Genomic DNA, 20,481 nt, shown 5'->3' on the forward strand with positions numbered 1-20,481 from the left:
AGTGCTTAATGTTTGCTTCAATGTCCATCCTGGTTTGAGTGTAGACAAGCCCGTCCTCTACGAAACGGCTTGATCAAAGAGCAACCATTTGCTGACCACTTCAATCGAAATAAGTCCTACCGCAACACGGAACCGTCCTTTGCACAGCGTTTAGGCTGCAGGTTAGGTTGAGTTGATGTAACAATTTTCGATGCGGTTGTGCTTTGGAAACCACCAGGGCACGCGAAACTTCCATGGGATGCCAACAAGACGGACATGGTGATACGGTATCGTCTGCGGTCCTCTGCTGGAATGCGGCTTGTGGTAAAATGTTTGGTTCATATGTTCGCCGTTTGTTTGCGGTGAGCTGCTTCTGAGCGTTGAAGAAGCAGCGATTTATCCTGAATAATTATTCAGTACATTCTATACACTACCGCAGCGTGGTGTGAAATTATACAACAACACAAAAAAAAAACAAATTTTTGGATGCTTCTACAAACCATCTACACACAAAAACTGTTGTCACGTTAACTCTACAACCCGGATGACACAAATAGGTTCCAGCACACACCTGTTTTCGATTCTGTTTCACTTATTGTGCCACGGAGTAGCCATATGGAGTACTTTCCCTATTATAACTCACCTAACTAGTCACTATCACTACCAATTCCTGACACCATCGTCACGTTCACGAAAGAGAGACACACGGTCACTGTAAATGGAGCATTTTTTCACCCACATTCTCCCTTCCCTTCCTCCCTGCCTACCGATTAGATCCGGGGACAACTTGATTAACGTGAAGTAAACAAGCCAATAAATTACCGATCACCGTTGGCTGACTCCGGTCATTACTGTACTGCTGCATGGTCCGGCGCCAGGAAGCACCCTGTAGTGACTGCGCTAGTCGATATGTTTTCCCTCCCACCCCACGCTGTACTTCCTGTTTGCAATGGCAACGGAAGGAAAGAAGCGCAAGAAGAAGACGAGAAAACAGCTAAGCCGATACCCGGGCAGCGTTGACACAAGGCGAACCGACTTAACCATTCGCTTAAACTCTTCCACCCCTACTAGTTGGTGGCGTGGGTTAAGTATTGAAGGGAAAGATTTCTTTCGCCCATTTCCTTCATGCTGCGAAATGATTTCATCAAACTCGCTTTCTTTCTTCTCTCCCGCCTGATTGGTAACGTAACATGCATGGGGACATGTTTTTCTTCTTTGGTTTCTTCCGATAGAGCTGCCATTGGAAGCAAGGTTTTGAAGGTAAAGTTGCAGCAACAGCATTGAACTGGGGATGAAGGAGAAAAAGCTTACAAATATACCTTCAACATCACCCGAGCGATTTGGTTACACGGTTATACATCCACCGCCATGGAACCCGCTCCCGGTGGTGCAACAGAGAGCGCAACACTTTAGCTTCACAAGACCCCACCAGCAACGGAACGGTGGTTTACATGTAAAGCTAGGTTGAGCTTGAAAGCGGCAGGAAATGGAATTAGGATAATTTTATTACGAATCTCACAGGTCCGCCCGGACGACGGCTTCACCACGGCTCTAGCAACGCTCCGTAGCAATGATTGTGGTGGGCAGAAAGAATCAAGCAAAAACGTCGTGCCAGGGAAACGATCGGAAAAACTGTGTGCCTGAACAAATAACTGATACACCTTACCTTCCCTTTTGGATGGTGGCGGTGGTGGTGGTTCGTAACCCAACGGCAATGGCAGGGGAAGAAAATACTGCAGCCAAAGCGTAATCGTAGAAGCGTAGGCACACAAGGGAGCGAAAGAAAGCAGAACGGTGAAACACAGTACGATGGAATGCATGTTTCAACGGTATTGGCAACAACACTGTCACGATGGATACACACACACACACACATACACAGAGCCACGGAGACACGGTACGTCGGCACGTTCGACTGGAGAAAATGTAATTGACTCCCTGATGGGTTGATTTGACTAGCGGGGGATATATTCATCAGGATTCGTTTCGGATTCGCTCCCGTGGGGGATTTCTTTTCCGATATAGGGCCAATCCGAATGGGTTCCTTCCACTCCCTCTCAACCGACAGTCGATTCCAACGGCATCATTACCAGCGGAAAGGCTGTGTTACCTACCTTTGTTTGCTTGATGCATGACGTATGGTGAAAACTCACCGTCTGATTGCCATTGCTCGTTGCGTCTTATTCTGGTGCTGCTTTGTTGAGCGATTTGTTTCGTAAAATTTATACACCGTTCGACATAAATTACAATGCTTCTTTTTTTTTTCTCCCACAGGTAAGCATCGAGAATCGTTCGACACGTTTGGCTGCTCTCTTTCACAGGGTATCTGTATGTAGTTTGTAAGCATCTAGTTTGGTGACTACACCAATTGGACATTAAAGCTGTTACTTATTAATAACAAACACATGACTTCAAGAACTGTTGCAACCTATCAGATCAAATCTGTAACTGATCGAGATGAGATATGTGCATACATTTCAAGCTAATGGCACAAATGAAACTTCAAGTTATTGCACACACGTCATGGCCGACACAACAAAGCCGACGCTAGCAATACTAAAACTAAAAAGCAACTACACAACACAAAGACAGCACATCAAACAAAGCACAGAGAGACAGCGAGCGGAAAAATACATCGACGGGAACGAATAATGTTTATGATGAGAAGATTAGGGCACGCTGCCTCCGCAACGCAGCACAAACGCTTTTCTTGTGCTGTCAAATCATTGACAGCTTCTTGACGGGGCCGCTTTTACGCATCCCCGCGGGTTGGTGTGAACACGAGCGGCAACAAGAAGGAAAGCAACAACGACAACAACAACAAAAACACACCAACAACACGAAGCAAGATCTATTTTCTCCACCAAAGCCGCCCCCCCCCCACGCTCATACACACTGATAAAGACAGCGGACGACACAACGACTGTCACTCGAAAACAACCGGATCCTCTTGACGGGTCTACCGGAAAATCCATTTCCCTTCGCTGTCATTTGCTTGACTGGTGTGCTTGCGCTGTTTTTTTGCCCTTCCCCCCCCTCCCTCCACCCCCTTCACTAAAGGGTGGGAGTGGAATGGACACCACCCAACACCAACACCTCGGGATCTGTTTCGGTCCAATTTCAATCCGATAATCAGACCGTTTTTCGAAGACCGGCATCAAACCAGTGGCGCGCTTCGACTGTATTCCTTTCCGACACACACACATACACTATCTCTTTCTTTCCTGCAGTACGCTAGCAATGTTTTTTTTTTTTGCCAGAATGACTTCGTCCTTGCCAAACCGCCTTCGCCCCTCCCGTTCCTTTTTTTGCAATCCGATCTGTAACCGGATGCTCAAAAGCTATGACCGAGCGAAAGCCGAGCCGAGCGTTGTGGGTCGGCAGCAGGTCAACCGTATCGCATCCGTCCTGTCACTCCCGTCCAAACTGACACCGGAGCTGGAACTTCCCGTTTTCTAGGTAGCCTCTCGGCTGTTCGCTTTTGCGATAGAGTTGACACCACGTGCCAGAAACCCACCGACACACACACACACACACTCGGTTCGAGGTTTTCACTTACGGGTTTCGGCCAAATCGGCCACGAAGCGTTTCGCTTGCGTATCTTCATCGCGGTTTGCGTGTCAGTTGCGGGCGAAAACTTGCCCAAAACCTTTGCGCGTTTGACAGCCGTCCTCGGCCGTCCTGTCCATGTGTTTCACTTAGCGACGTTCTCGCAAGGGGTGTTCTTGCACGAGCATTTCTGGCATTTATCGGTTCTTGATCGGTAGTGCTAGTCTGTGTTAACCTGGGTGAAGAATGTGAGCGATACAGTGGCATCGAACAGGTAAAACTCGACTCCAAGACTATTCCTCCCATTTAGATTGTTTGACACTTCAGCTAGAGCGGCAAGAAATCGATTATTGTGATGGTAAACGTTACACAATCATACTTTTCCCGATCGGCTGCTCAGAAGTTGCTTAATAAGTGTTGAGAAGAAAACGATAACTCTGTTCAACATTTGATACGTTTGGCTCTGAATTTTTAAGTCGCATTTTGGCCGAAGAATAAAAAGACTTCTAGCGCGAAAAAAGCGCACACAAAAAATGCTTCAAGTACGCTGAAAAACAAAATTAAACCCTCAAATCGAAAAGAAATAACAAAACGATTCCAGGAATGTTGATGCCATTTTCTCTCCCGCCGCTACAAAACAATGTGGCTACAATCCGTCTTGTGTGACAGCACCCTTCTCGAACACGCAACCAAAAATACAACCATCAACACACGCATCCAACACGGGCAAAACATGTGCGTCCTATTTTTTGCCTGTTTTATATCGGGGAAAAAATTATTTATCCGCTTTTCTTACAGCCAACCGAACGGGGAAGGTTGTCCCGTTTTTTTGCCCCGCCATTCGCTCAAAGATTGCCCTCCAAAATTGAATCGTAATCAGAAGCAGGCAGGACGCCCACTGCCGCCACGGGACAGCAGAGACAGCGAGCGGGAAGTACTTTGACATTGGGCAGACGACCAGTCACCAGCAATTCATTGCGCACGGGAGTGTTGGTTCCTTGCACACAGTGTCGCGTTCGCTCGCGATAGTAAAACGATTTTGCGTGTGCTATTTTCCCCCGGTCCTTCTTTTATCGCGAAAACGCAAATGCGCGTTTTGTTTGGTTTATTTCGTGTGTGTGTGTGTACGTGTGGGTGGTGCCGACTGAGGCTGATCGAATGGAGAGGATGGAAATTGTTTTCCATTCTCAATTGTCGGTTCCATCGCGCTGGCGTGAAGAAATAATGCGAACGTAAGGATATCCTAACGATATTTTTATAGCTTAACCGTCCAACCGTGTGCGGTGGAGGCTTTTCTCGTTCGCTTTATTCGCTGTGCGCTTGTTTCCTAGAGGAGCCCTCGGTCCCTTGCTTGAAGCCTTCGCCAAGTGAGTCGTCGACAACGGCAAACGATTGTGTTTTGTGTGTGTGTGTGTTTGATTTGTTTCGCGTTTTATCGACATCAAAGCCTGAGATTTGGTCGTTTTTGGTGTCGCTGGTTTGATTGCCTTTTTTCTGATTTTCTTGAATATTTAACCGTCGTACCGCAACTTTAAACGTTTTATTGTAAACGAACGTACCAACTAGCTGCATGCAGTTAATTTATTATTTAGATCAAAACATTTATTATTAGATCGACACCACCATTGGTTTCGTTACATCGTCCTTACCTTTGAAAGGTTGCTCATGCTTCTGCCAACTCCGCAACGGCCAAACACGCCGCTCAAGGGTTTGGAATTATTAATGGATCATTTGAGAAACGAAATTGAATTGCACATGCTGCTCAGTCATCTAACTCAACCCAAACCGAACGCACCGAAGGTAAATGAACCTATTTCCCGCAGGGGATGACACTCCTGCTCCCTGGGCGAAAGGATTTTCCCGGCAGTGTCCTTTACACACACACGCGCACACACACGCACACATAAATGAAAGCCACACGTCTGAATGCGTCTAATCCTTCCCCATCACTAGCCTCGTAGCTGGTCAGTTCAGGGGTTGATTGAAACCACATCAAAATGTAGTTACTAGTTTCTAGTGCGGTTTCACATTTCATCTCGTCTTACCGGTCTTACGTATCAGTCCACTCGGCCTCCCTCTTGCTCCCCACCACATCGGCAAAGGCCATTTATCACTGCACTTACGCACCTGGAAGCGCCGGCAAGGCTTGCGGTTCGCAAGATGCTTGAATGTGGCTCGAAATCGGTTTGTGCAGCGGATGGTAAACGGGCCTGGTCTCACCATCCTGCCAGCAGGCCCGATTCATGTCCAGGTACGTTGATACCTGAGCTTTAGTAGCATGGTGTGTGTATGTGTGTATGTGTGTCTGTCTCATCCGTCAAACATTCCTAGCGGTCCCTGTGTTGGCCTTTGGCGCTACGCGCAGAGGGAGACAGAACATGATTGATTGCCTGTCATCGGTGAGACTGTGTCGAAAACCTGTTTGGCCCTACCGTTTGGCCGAAAAGAGTGATGGTTATTCGATAGCCTTCAAACCTCACCTCAGCTCGGCTTGAATAACCACAGGCTGTCCCGTCCAAAACCGAAACAAGATTCTAGCATGTGCGTGCATGTGTATGTGTTTTTTTTTTCCTCTGAATTTCTATCTCCTTTCACTGGAACTCTTGCATCGTCCTGACCGAATGTGATCCGCACACACAGAAAACCGTCCCAACGAGTTGACAAAAACCTCGGCAACGTCCCGGCTACCCTGTCCCCGAGAACACTATGGACTGGCGGATGATGATGGAGTGTTTGCTCTTCCCTCCTGGTGGCATTTTCGCCCGGCGAAGGCTTCAAATGGCTGAAAGGGATTTAATTAAATATTCAAATTTGTTTCATTTTATTACGACGTGTTCGAGCGCGCGCCCGCGTTTCTCGGAGGCGTATTGGCCGCCCTACTGCTGCTGAATATCCCAACGCACACCAACGAAGGATTCACGTGGCTGTGTGTGGCTATTACGTGCATACGATGTAGGATCTGCTCTGGTCATATTGTACCACCCACCCTATACGGTTCGTCACATTTCCATTGCAACTGCCAAAACCTCATTCATCTTGAGTGTGTGTGTGTGTGTGTGTGCGGTTCTGTGATGTGCCTTTACATTTGAACGAAGTAAAACCACACCGACGCTGCAGCTGCTAATACCTGTGTGTGCTGCCTGTAGCGAAAGTTAGTCGATGCAGTTTTTCCCCTTTTTCATTTCGACCACACTCCCACACACACACACACCAACACGGGGGGAAAACGGTGCAGCTGTGGTTCGAATTGCTTTGAGGACTTTATTTTAAGCACGAGGAAATGCTTCTGTCATGAAACTTCTGTCCAGTCGGAGAGGGATTTTTTTTTTTAATTTCGTTGCTAACCAACTCGCTTTGTTCCTCCTGTGTGCCATGAAATCAATTTAAGCTTTTTCTTCTGGATGAAGGACAAACACACACACACACACCTACACATGAACATTAAACGCTCGTTTTTGCTTGCAGCATCTCGCCTCATGGGGGGGGGGGGGATTTTCCATTTATCAACAACCGTCAGCAGTAACCGCAAGCCCATTCGTCCATCGTCCATTCGGTTGGCTTGGCGTTGGCCGGCTGACTTGCTCCCCCGGTTCTAGCTCTGGCTGTCGTCAGCGGCTAAGCTTGGCTTTAGCCAAATCGTTTCCTTTTCCCTCCGTTTTTTTTTTTCGACGAAGAGAAAGAGTGACTCTAGCTGTGATCTAATGAACTGGTATTGTTCGGCCAATGGAGCGTTGTTGGAGGCACATCACAAAAGAATACAAATGGAACAATCTAATGAAATGTTTTTTTGCGATGGGAGGGAGCGGTTTTATTTTAGTTTTTTGCACACCGCAAAAAGAAGAAATGGGAAGGAAGAAAAGGAATAAAATTCAATAACGAACAGGAAAGTTAACAAGCACACTAGACGCTGAAATGAATCAAAAAGCGAAAAAAGACAGCAAGTAACATAGAACATCCATTGTGTTTTGGTATAAAAATAATGCAATACTTTAAAACAAAACTACTAAAATTTATGTTAAAAAAAAGCTATAAAATGAAAAATACGTCATGATATCATTTTTTTACAATAAAATGTCCTTGTAACATGTAAAAATGTTGAATTGTGGACAACTTTTAAAATGACAGAAAATCATAGTATCACCAATGCCTCTTTATTTTTTTATTTAAGTACCATTCATTAAGCATGCAGGATGTTTGAAAAATTGTTTCCCATTCACTGTTTGGTTGCAAGATTCGTTATTTTTGCCCTAAAACACCTGCCATCTCGTTATTTGAAGTGTGCAAAAGTGTTTTTACTGCCATACAACTTCTATCTTCACGCATCAGAAACTCACACCGCAGTAATGTTAGCATGAGCAAGTTAAGCAACAAAAAAAAACGCATTTCCTACGCGTATGAAAAAGAACTCACTTCACCATCTCCATTTGAAAGTAAACGAAACGCTTTGCTGGTAGCGTAAAATCGCTTCCGAACGAGCTTCCACGGAGAAAAAGGACAACCTTTTGCTCCATTTCCATGAACCCGCAGGGACAGCCAGAGAAGCAAGAAGTAGAAGGGAAAGAAACAAAAATGGATGGTGCGTCTTTTTTGAGCAAACTGTACCATCAGATCCGGTAAAGAAATGAAATCCACTCCAGCAGAGAGCCTACACGTTTGCGCACGGCTTCAAAATACTTACTATCGGAAAGATGAAAAATTGCATACAATTAAGAAAAAGAAAGAAAGCCTACGGGGGCACGGGGAACGGTGAACGTTTTGCGCTACAAGGGAACAATTCTCTTCAAACCCAGTGTGCCCACCATTGTGCAACGGTTCTTTTTTTCTTCTTCTTCTCAGTTCTTATCCTGCGTTCCACCTCGGGAAGAAATCCTTTTGCCGGGGCAAGCTCCAACGATGAATTGCTCCAAATTTGCACCTGTGCTAACCTTTGGCGGGTGGAACGGCGGCTACCGGGAGGCCTTAAGTTATGGGCATCGAGCCCAGAGAATTATTCACACTTACGTGCATCTTTCACCCGGGAATGGTAGGAAGATTTAAATGCTTTCCTCATCGCACTTTGTAAAAGGGGGAAACAACGCGGATCGGAACATTTTAAGGTGCTGCCATCACCACCACCACCCGTTTTTGAGGCTGACGGTTAAGAAATGCTCATACAATTGAATGCCATTTCTCATGGCACCTCCGACGGGTTACACAAACATACACACACAAAACGGTACGCTCGGTGCACACATTACGGTGCTCTGGAAGCATTATAAATTTCCTCCCATAATAAACTGAAGCCCCGCACTGTCTGTCACACGCTGCGGGACTGTTCGGGGCAGGTGGAATATTTTTGCAGCCTTGCTCTTCCACATCAGTTAGACACACGCTGGGCGTTTTTCTTCAATCATTCAGGCGATGGAGTGAAGTCGCGATGGAGTGAAACGTGTATTAAAGAATTGTTCTACTACCTTCTAGCCGAATTCCACCACGCACTGGGTGTGTCACCATTGCACTAAAAAGTATCTCCTGAAAGACAGTATCTGTGCAAGCGTCTGAGAAGAGGCACTCAAGTTATCTGGGGCGAGCATTTTTTGGCTGGAAAAAGTGTCGTTAATTCATCGGACTACTACCCCAACACTCGCTGCTTTCGTAAGTCTGTGAGTATGTGTGTGTCAGAAAATGCAATGGAAAATCTTGCCACAACTCGTTGAAAATTTATTTACTTCCGCGAAACGAAAGGAGTGTCGCAACAACAAAAAAACGCGATAGCAAGAGTAACATAACGTCTTAGTATCGCGGCACAGAAAAACAGCTCCATTATTCTCAATTCTGAGAAAATGTGAAAGAGACCTCATCGTTCTTGCACACACACATACACATACAAACAAACACACAAACACACATAACTACCTCCACCACATCCTTAACGAATGTCGTTTCGGGGCTGTCATCTGCAGGAAAAAGTAAGATTTCATCGCAAGGAAAGATACAGTAAAAATGAAAACCCTTATTTCGAGAAGCAAGGGACAAATACAGCAGAGGAACAGAAGCGTTTCACTGGCTCGTTGTGCAAGTGGTTTTATCTATCTTAAACGGTTACCATATTTTTGCGCGCCCGCCAAAGTATTCTTCCCGCACTTGATGCGAGGCAAAAGGTGTGAAAACGACAAAATGAAATAAATTACTAGCCTTAAAATATGACATCGATATATTTTAAGGCGTTTCCATGCGCCGGGTTGCGAAAGACAGCAACCCAACACAACGATGTGCTTTCGTGTTTTGCTTTATAGAGTTTGACGCTTGGGTGAGCTTAAATATTTTCTCTCGACTTGAGTTTTGAGGAAATGTTAAATTTAGGGCATACAAAAAATTAAAGGCACATTTTCACATCATTTATTTGTACATTAGGCGACATGCGGAAGTTTTTCTTTAATAATTTTCTAATTATAACAAAAACCATTATAATCATTAACGCTTACAATGTAGTACATCAAAACTTTTTTGATTTTGCTCTTATTTTAAACTCTCTATGCTACCTTCTCTGGTCTTTGTTTTTTTTTTTTAATCTTTTAATATGCCGTGATTGAAAGTAAAGTAACTCAAAATAAGGGAAGAAAGGCAACACAAAAAATCATTAAAGTTACTCAACAAAACAACATCCCCTACCAGCTTGCGAAAGATGCAACTGATAGTATCAGTTAGGCTAGTTCGTTTCCCGTTTTCGTTTTGCTCCTGTTTTTTTTTTTTCACTCTGTTGATATTACTGTCAAAGTCTATTTCACCTACAGTGGAAACTTCTGCCAGCGCAAAAGAAACCTGAAACGGCCAACTAGGTGCCAGTTTCTGTAGTAGCATTAATGGAAGCTTACAATCGTACGTATCATAACAACAGCAACAGAAAAAAAGGAAAGACACGAACAAAAATGCCAACTTGCATCTCTCTGTGCAACGCGCAGTGCAAAAGTTGATTTCGAACAAGAACGGACCCAAGCACAGAGCAGACAATAAAGAGAATATTGAATTGGTGTTTCTTTTTTGCGCTCTTTCTCTTGAGCCTAGTTGAGCTTGCAGCTCACTCGCGGCTACTTGAGTAGGAAAGTTTTCAATCTTGCTGCCAACTAAAGTGTAGCCCAAGGAGAAGATGTTTTCCCACAGCAATGCTGGCAGGAGTGGGATGGATGGGTTTCATTCATACCTAATTGGCGACAGTGATGCGATGACCAACACGGTGTGATGGTATCAGACTTTGCCCGGAGGCGAAAAAGTTATATCGAACGAAGAAAATACGAAGAACTTCTGGAAGAAAGCAAAAGCATTGAGACTTTAAATATAAAGCAGGGCACTGCATTAAGCTCATTTCAGCTAAAACATGCGTTGCTAGGATTAATGAGTATTGACGTGGACAAAAGAATTTTAATAAATGATTTAGCAATAGTTATCCAATGTCGCTTTTCATATGCTTACGGTAGGTGTATGATTTAAGTTGCAAGCCTGAAAGAGCTGAACAGCATTTAAAAATATATTGTTTTAAATACCGTACGCCGCTTCTAAACACGTTGCTTTATCGAATTTGCTTCTTTGAAACCTACAAAAAAAAAGCTAAAAAATCAAAACCTTTCCTTTGTTACTTCATTTCGTATCTGATATCGAGCCATCGTTACACCTGGCGCGCAGTGGGAAAGCAGTACTCCAACCACTAGCAGCGCAGTTCGCATTCGCAATCAGTTTTCCATAAAACAACAACTTCTCATCTAAATTGTATAAGTTTTTAATTTCCAACTCTGCCAGAATTTTTGTATTCGCCGGTTTTGTTTCATTTGCTTTTGCACCCTGTTCCATTTCGCGGCACACAATAGAGTAAGGCGCAAGTTGTATTTTTTTTATACCCCGAGCAAACCGCTTCTTTTCGTAGCCTCCAACCTGGCTGGTGTGCGTCCCTATGTGTCTTTTGTTACTTGCGCTCGGTTTATCGTTTTTCGATTCGGCTAAATGAGAAAAGTGTTTCGCCGATTGAGCATTGTAAAAACCAAACAAAAAACACACAGCATTTACAAACGAACACGACTTAACGTACACATACTGCCGCTGGCAGATAGAAGGGCAAAGAAAAGCCAACAGAAACGGAAACACGGAAAAACAACAAACCATCCCGGGTATCTCGGTCCCTTCGGATGGTATTGGTGATGATTGTGAAGGCACCACGCAGCACGACCAGAACGACATCGCTAGCGGTGGAAGGGAGGAAGTAAATGGGAAAGTTTAAATTGACTATTTAAATTCCGCTGATTAAAACAGATTTCGCTCGCATAACAACTACTACCGGCTGGCAAAACAGGCAAACATGGTGCGTTCCGAAGCGCGACTTCTTCACAGGCCAGAGACACTTTTTTGCTTGCTGTTTCTTCCCATGCTTTCTCGCCGCCTTGCTTTGTAGCGAGCTTCAAGGAACGAATTTTCTTTTTGATGTCTTTCTGTCTGGGACAAAAAAGGCACGACACTGAGCCTTTACACTGAGCCTAAGCTGGAAACATCTAGCACAGCTTGGCGTTTGGGGTTTTGTCCATTTGCTGCAAATCAAAACACATTTCAGCCTCGTAAAAGTGGAATCAAATTTGATGGCCAATTTTAAGTGAGCGACTGGATGAATCTAGCGATGTAATTCTGATGCTTGATAGGCTTTGTTCTTTGATTCTAAAGCTAAACGTTATTCTAAAAAAGACACAACTAAAACAAAATGAAACCGTCAGGACTATAAAACATTTTAATTGATTTAATTTTGGACCAATGTATGTACCTTTTTTTTATCGCGCTGCTTTATAATGGTTTATAATGGTATCTATTTGTAACTTTAAAATGTTAGTTTCAAAACATTAATTAAATGCGCAAACTTTATTGAAAACAGAAAATTCTCCTTCATCCAGCCGTAAGCGCCCATTATTGCATCAAGCATACAAAGAAAACAAATAAGCGTTTCACGACCCAAGAAGCCACAACAACAGGCGGCAAGTTTGAGTGATTCATCTGGCGACCGGAGTGTTTGGAACGCCATCAGTTATGTTCCGAAACGCTCCTCCCCAGGCACCCAGCCACCCAAGCGCGGGATCGTGTTGTATTGTGTTGCGCTCTAATAAGCGATCCCGAAATAAAATCCCTCGCTGATTTCCTGTCCTGCTGTCGTCAGGGGACCTTCTTGGCGACCATTTATTTCCTTTCCACTCCCCGGGTTGGCGCTCTTAACCCTCCCGTTTGTTTCGGCTAGCAGCAACCGGTGACCGGGGTGAAAAGATATAAATCTAACCCGACCGCTGCTGTTGTGTCGGTTTCGGCGCTGTGCGAAGGAAAATTTATTTTTCATTACAGCTTCCGTTTAATGACTTTCGAATTCCAAATGAGGCCCCGCCGAAGCGATGAACGGAATATGCTGATGATCGCCAATAAAACGGGGTATGCGAAGGTTCGGGGAGTTGTGCAAGGGTTGACCTCGAATGTGGCCGGCGGGAGGAATAGTTTCGGGCGGCTGGGTCCAAGCGACCGTCCCAAAATCTTTGCTGGCCCGCTGTAAAGCCCAAAGTTTTTCTCGGCTGTGCGAGCGGGTATATGATGGTGGTGGTGGTTAAATTTATTGCCCGGAAAACTTGTTGCATCTGATTGTTATCGTCATCTGGTTGCGGCCGTTCTCGTTCCAGTTTTTCCCTGGCAACGGCCATATTTTATATCGTTTTACGAAGGAATGATGAAAGACTTTAGCAGGGCGATTTAGTGTAAAGAACGCCGAACGGAAACACTTCTCGGGAAGGCTTGTCTAAATGGACACGCAAAATCATTCTTTAAACGGGTGTGTTTATTGATATAAATATTAAAGCCAAACGTTTTATCGAGTGAAAGACGGAGGCGGAAAACAAAGGAAAATTCTGCACTTGAAAGTCCTCAGATGGATTAATTAGATGATTTATGCGCTCTCTTCCTTTATTATCATCTTTCCGGTCGTTCACATTCCTCTCGCTTCAGCCGACTCCGTGCACTTTGAAGAGCTTGTTTTCTGGCTCCAGTAATTAAGAGAGCTCCAATTGCCAAAACACCCATTCATTTACTACTTACTTCGGGGAAAGAACGAAGGGGAAAACCCGTGCGGAGACAGGATAAATAACGGCACGAAAGAATAAAGATTAGAGAATGATTATTAGCACCCCTTTCTACAGTCATTGGCAGTGGCAGGGAAACAATATCTCTTGCCTCGGTATTGCCGGCAAGTGTTTGCTGAAGCACCTTCCGAGTAACAGAGATAAACATCATTTTTTATTCAAAGACCATACTTATTTACGTTCAACAGCACTACGGAGTGCAGAGCGTGACTGTGCTGCCGCAGCAGTTAGGGAATGATTAATCTCGGGCCAGCATAATGGAGATGTCACACACCAAAAGTGACACAATGAGCAGTAGCACTATTCATCAAAATGATAATTGAATTATAATTTTGGTTTCTGTAGTCACGTGAGCGACAGTTCGTGGTTAAATCCGTCAAGAATATTGTTGTTTTAAAAACGAAAAACTATTAATTTGCTCAGTGAAGTAAGAAAAGAACAGTTAATTAAAAAATGTATAAAAACATTACTGCAACAATGTTCCTTACCAGCAGTGCTACCGTTCGATTCCGATAAGCTAACAATTGCCAAATGAAACGCTAACATACCCATCAGCAGTCGATGCCCGTTGCCCGAGCGCGCCCGTGAACGACCCGCGCTAAACCGTTTTAACAATTATTATTTTAATCTCCCCGAACCCATCTCGGCCGCGCTGCCCGGCTCTGCTCGGTTTGTCGGTTCCGTGTGTTGAGAGCGTGAAAACTACCTTCAAATTGCTCATCAGTGCACCTCGGGTCCGATCCGGGGCGCCCATCCATCCCAGGCTCCGGGTGGCAGGATCAGCGCTCGATGCTCATCGGGGACTAAGATTATAATATTAAGCGCTGCGTTGTGTAACCCGTGTTACCGTCCCGTGATCGGAAAATGCGGGACCCGCCTAACCTATGCTTGATTGGGCGCCCTGAGAGTGCACTGGCTGTTCGACGGAGTAGTTAATGAACGGCTCGTTGTTCACCGGAGCGCTCGTCGTACGTACACGCTACCCTTCTTCCGAGCAGCGTTGCGCGTGCGATTGTCCTGTGCACATGTACATCCGAAGAAGAGGGAGCAGAGCTGGGAAGATAGGGAGATACATAACAGAAAAGGAAACGGCACAGCCCATTCCCCCCCGCAAGGGTTCTGTTTCGACAAATTATATTTTGCACTTGCCAACAACCGTCCCAACGCGCAGTTACGCTGATCCCACCTTTCCCATAACATATACATACACAGCCAAGGGAAGAGGTCGGTAGGTTCGGGTTAATTTTCCGCTTATCGGCAAATTATGATCGAACGGGAAAATTTGTGAATTTCACGATCGTTCCGAACCCGGACCATACCACAGCCCGACTGATACTCGACTTCTTAACGATCCGCTGCATCCACCCAGAGGATGGTCGTTTAGCCCGGGTCCGTAAATGTAAAAGGCTCATTTCTGTTGTTGTCGACTAGGGCACGGGGGGAAAACAGTCCGATTGGGAGAAGCGGCTCACTCTACCGTGTGGTGCGGGGGAAATAATTTTACTGGAAAACCGGTGTAGGGGGCTGCGACCTAAAAAAGAATGGATGGAAAGGCTGGAAGCGTTTTCCTCGCATCATCGTGCGATAGTATACCGGATGCACGTTGCATTGCACACCGGGGGATGTGCACTCGCTGTATCTGTATGTGTGTGTGTGCAAAACCGGCTTATAAATATGCCTCTAGGGGTATTTTAATGGAAGATACGCCATGCTTCCCGCCCACCAGCACCGGAAAAGCCCTCGCAACCCCGTAACAACCATACACACAGTATCGAGGGCAGTAAATCGATGATCCTAAGCTATCAGCTGCAGCAGTATTCGTCTCCCGCCCTCCGAACCTGCCACATTGTGTGTAAGAGGGCACACTGAGTCGGTGGGAAAGTTTTCGCCCCGCGGTGGTGGAAAATAATGGGTGGAAAAGCCCCGGCAACGACCGGCGAAAAAGGGAATCGATGGTAAAATGGATTAAAATATCGTCAGCAGCTTTGCGCAAGCGAGAGCAAACCGCCCAGGCCCTGGTAGTGGGATGGCTGTTAGATTTTTCGCCACTAACTATCTGCAGTGAGCATGATGATGATGGTTATTTTTTTGTTATTTTTCACACACCTCACCCCTTCCCGTTGATTGGGTTAGACGGCAAGCGGACTGCTCTCATTGCGAACCGTATTACATTCTGTGTTACACCGGAGGGCCACACCGGCTTTAGCAACTTTAGCCGCTGCCTCAGTACCGGGCGTCATTTTCGTATCCACTCATCCATTTGCGAACTGTAGTCGTTGGCGGTGGTGGAAGGGAGGAAAGCGAAGAGAGGAAATTGAAAGCAAAATTCCTGTACCAGTGCGGTAAGGCGCGAAACGGTTGTACCAGAGCAGACCGGTAGAAATGCACTAGAAATGTCTTTTTTTACCCTCAACGCGGACTAACCCGTTAGGGACGAATGGTCGGGATAGAGAGCAAAGATCATACTTCCGGGGAAAATGATAAGTACTGCAAGAATGATTGCAACCGAAACGAGCAGCAGCAACGGTGTAGAAACGGAGAGATTGCGAGAAGAGCGAGCGAGGAAAGCGGTCGGATAACTTCGCATTCAAATGGTTGTAGTAAATGAGATGTTTTTTTTTTGCCTTTGACCCACAAATCCTGTGCTTCCCTTTTTCCGGCCCTCGCGAAAAACCTACGGCTGAAGATACTCAGCGTGCATTGGTAGTGGATGTGATTAATGTAAAGCAAAATAACAAAAAAAGGCAAAAAAACACAAAAACGTTAAGCTGGAATGTGGCAACAGAGAGTTGCGAAAGAAAAACAGCTGCCGTAAAGTGAGCACGGCTGCGTGATAACGTAAGCACGCGGTTTGTTCGTTCATTTCGTACATACGGAACACCGTGCACGGCTGGAATAGTTTCCTTTAATGGTGTTTGCGATTTCGTAGAGCTCGGATTACACACATCTCTAAAAGGAGGGTATTTCTATAGCTATTAATATTGTTGATAATTAAAAAAAATATTTAAAATGTTTGATAATAATATTGTAAAATCATCATATGTTAATGATAGTGATATAAGTATTGATATATTGTAAATTTATTGAGAACATCTAAATTTTGGATTGCTTTAGCCCGATTGTACTGCTGGACAAATCAGAGAAATGTCCACCCGACACAAAAATGCATCCTTCCTTCCAATAATCCATGCTCTGAAAAAGCCAACGCGCTTTATCCTGTTTCCTGCATCAAACCCCCATGGAGGATACCACTAAGCCTAGAGTCAACTGATGCCGTTCGTACCGTTGCGGTAGAAGCAACCAGGTCTTGAAACCGAAACGAATCGAAACCATCATGCTCGATTAAAGCAAGGGGAGGAAAAATATAAAACCAATTTATAGGTCAGCAGAAGATAATAGTCCGATAATTACCGGTCCCAGCGTCCCAGGACACAGGGACACACCAGAGCTTTTGTTACGATGCTACGCAAATGGCACTAAAACGGCTGGATACTGGCGCGTTCTCTCGTGGAAATGGAAGTGGAACAACACTCAGTCTCTTCTGAGAAGCAAAAAAAAGGACAAACACTTTGATAACGAACGAAATGTCTTGTATGGACGGTTTCGTTTGCGGAACGTTGATTATATCAAGAAAAGTTTGCAAAAAATATATTTTGCAAAAAAAAAATCTGCATCACATTTTCTAAAAACTACAACACCATTGGTTTGGTTGTTTTGGATACCGTGGTTTATTATTTTTTTGCTCTTCCTTCATTTATACCCTATAAACCAACGCACATGCTGTTGCACATTCCGAAATGGTGGAGGCAAAAAACCAGCAATAAAAAATCGTTCCTCTGCCCCACGATTGCCAGCTTGCCACACCAAAATTCAGCTTTAATCGCAGCTGTTTCCCATCATTTTCTTCCCTCAGATGATGATAATTAAACATAAAGATCCGTTGCGTGGAAGATTTTACGCGCTTGTATCGCGCCCCTTATGGGCCGGCGTGCCTGTCCGAGCTGCAAATGGCACTGGCGCCACAAGCTCCATGGAGGAACCGCGTTTGCTAAGCGTCATGCCGGTCGGTCAGTCGTAAAACGGCCATGCCAAGTGTGCTTTTTTCCGCCACGAGATGATTATGATTATCGTGCGGTCGTGCGTGTTTGCCGTCGGCATGGGGCAAACTGCTTTGGCAGAAGATGAAATCGATGGAACGAGTTATGCATGGAAGTGGTTCTGGTGGCTGACCATACTTGTGTGTAAGATTTTGTTGATTCTGCATGAAATGGAGAGTTCGTTAATGGCAAAATGTTCCTTTAAATTCTGCTCAAAATGCTCAAATTAGTTTCAATGTTTAAAAACTACATTTCACACTTTGTTTCATTTCAAAAGAAAAACAATATTTTCTGTAATTCATGCCAATCCCATCAACCAAATTTAATCTGTTGCAATTTGCGCATCTAAACGCTTTCAACGCGAGCAAGCCACGCGAGCCATTAGAAAGCGCTCGTCCTGGGCGTTAAATGTTAACGATAATCCATCCATCTATCTCTCATCCTTCGCGTTTCATCACCCTAATACGCTAAGAAAACAGCAGACAATAAGTGCTAGCCCGACACTACCACACTAGCAAGCACCCCCCCCCCCCCCAACACTACCGCTAGCTTCATACATTGTACGAACTAAAACTTGGGAACGTGCCTTTGAACACCCGCCGAGGATGCTTTACAACTTTTCCAAGCCGTTTTGCCTAAGTAAATGAAGCAGCGAAGGCTGGCGAAGGCTTTACTGCACGAAAGTTGTGCCTCCATTTCGGAGGCACTTACCGCGGCGTTGTTGCTTCTTCCGGCTGTTTTCTCCTCCGGCCGCCTTTTGCTCTCTCAGACGCTCAAGCGGGATGATTCTCACCCTGACAGGCTGATTTCCTGTTCCGTTTAACCACAACCGGTGTGCGGCCTCGCCGCACAGACTGTACAGTTTTCAATTCAGCGTAACACACACACGCGCACACCCGATGGCCGGCTCCAACGGCCAGTGAAGCCGTCAAGGACGAAAGTTTAACCCTCTACCTACCCGCGTGAGTTTGCGGTGGTTATGGGGGCCTGTCAAACGCAAGAACCGTTCCCGAACCGAAAGGATAATACTCGTTACGCTTTCGCCCATCCATCCATCGAACACCCATCAACGGAACCGGGTGCCTGCTCTCTCGGCACCGTACCTTCGGGACAGCAGCCGATCGACAAAAACCTGCTCCCGCCGCCGTAGGGGGGTGGGGAGGGAGAGACCGTGGTACGATGTGTTTAAAGATGTTTTTTGATGATCGTCTTCTTTCGCATAATTAGAAAACTTTTATTATTTATGAAATCACTTTAGGAAAATGCTTTACGAGCAGGGAGCAAACTTTCTGAACGTTCGGCTTTCTGGTTCGGTGAGCGGTAAGCCTTTCGGGCCTCCCGACCACCCGTTCCCGCCACCGTTCTGAATCGGGCGCCCCTTTTTTTGCGAAGAGTGCGCTTTACGCTCCTTCACTCGTAGCAGTCACAGCAAAAGTGAAGTTTCTTTTGAAATTTTGCTCGGAAGCGATTTTTTGTTGTTGTTGTTTCTTTGTAGAATGTGAACCGCAGGAGAGACGGGGAGACACTTGTGCTGTAGCCCATTGAAGAAAACAGGGCGCTGCTTGCGGGATGCCCTTATGTTACGCCTGACCAACTTAGCTGAAGAAAGCGAACGAAGCGGTGCCCGGTATGCTGATGCTGGCAGCAAGTTTGCTCAAAGCAAAAGTGTTTTTCTGTTCAGCTCGAGGTGGTCCAGAGTCGGGGTCAAAAGGGTAGTTGTTTGGTTCGGTCTGCACGCTAGGGATACGACCGTCTTAACAATCGTATTGAATTCGAACCAAACCGGCCTTGCAGAGTGAGGGCGAAAGACAGTGCACGGCTGTTTGGCGAGGCAAAAATATATTGATTTTCTTTCCCATTTAGCTACAGAAGGATTTCACTAGTTTCTTCTTGTTAAACTGAAGATGTGCCTGAAGTCATATTGAGTAGAAGTGGCAATTTGGACGAGACACATTTTTGCTTATTTTCTATGTATTGATGTTTTTTTTTTTTTTTTGTTATGCAGACCCTCTTTCAACTATCTAGTGAAAGTCCTTATTCGAATTAACGAGCATTGTTTATTGGATCGTGCATAATGTTTTTCATGTTCATCTGCAAAATAATCTAATGTACGTTTATATTTTCTTTTTTCACAATGTTCTTTCAGATTGAAGATGCGATGCTAATGTTCGACAAACAAACCAACCGGCACAGAGGTGAGTCTAAATAAATATTTTCCGGAATTTATTTACCAAAACGAGCTTACTTAGAAAAATGTTATCAACTAGCAATCAAAAGCTAGTAAGACTCTTGGCAGCTGAGATTTCCTTGACATGAGCAGAGCATCAAATAGGAACATTGCTGTATTTTTTGTTTTAATCGAAACATAAAACAAGTAGAAAGAACCATAGTCTCACCGCGTACTAGACTCCAGAAACACACTCTTTTGTGAAGATTTAAGTCGGTCGGTTGGGTAGCGGCAAAAACGGGAATTTTTCACTGAAACAGATGGCCCTCTACCGTTGGTATCTAAGGTTAAAAAGGCAGGAATGCAGCTGGGCCCCGGCTTTTGCAGTTTGAATCTGCACCGAAGCACCGGCAAACAAATCAGCACGAGTTCAACCAATCGTAAACAAACAACAATAAAATCCAAGCACATCATAAACAAATGTCAACAGTATGCCCTGCCATCACCGGCCTTACCACGCTCCTAATGCGCCCCATCGCACCAAGGTGGATTGGGTTCGATA

The 20,481-nt window shown here is 45.1% G+C and overlaps 1 protein-coding gene across 14 annotated transcripts in view; it reads left to right on the top strand.

Annotated features, from left to right (window-relative positions):
* The window catches only part of LOC120896128 (RNA-binding protein Musashi homolog Rbp6), a 592,490-nt gene that overhangs the window by 495,463 nt on the left and 76,546 nt on the right, over positions 1-20,481 (top strand). For all 14 annotated transcript variants that reach the window (XM_040300013.1, XM_040300010.1, XM_040300009.1 and 11 more), the window contains one exon: positions 19,899-19,947. In XM_040300013.1, the coding sequence (XP_040155947.1) occupies positions 19,899-19,947 (49 nt within the window). The remainder of the gene's footprint in view (positions 1-19,898; positions 19,948-20,481) is intronic.

The sequence above is a fragment of the Anopheles arabiensis genome, chromosome 2, assembly GCF_016920715.1.
Source record: "Anopheles arabiensis isolate DONGOLA chromosome 2, AaraD3, whole genome shotgun sequence".
NCBI classification, from domain to species: Eukaryota; Metazoa; Arthropoda; class Insecta; order Diptera; family Culicidae; genus Anopheles; species Anopheles arabiensis.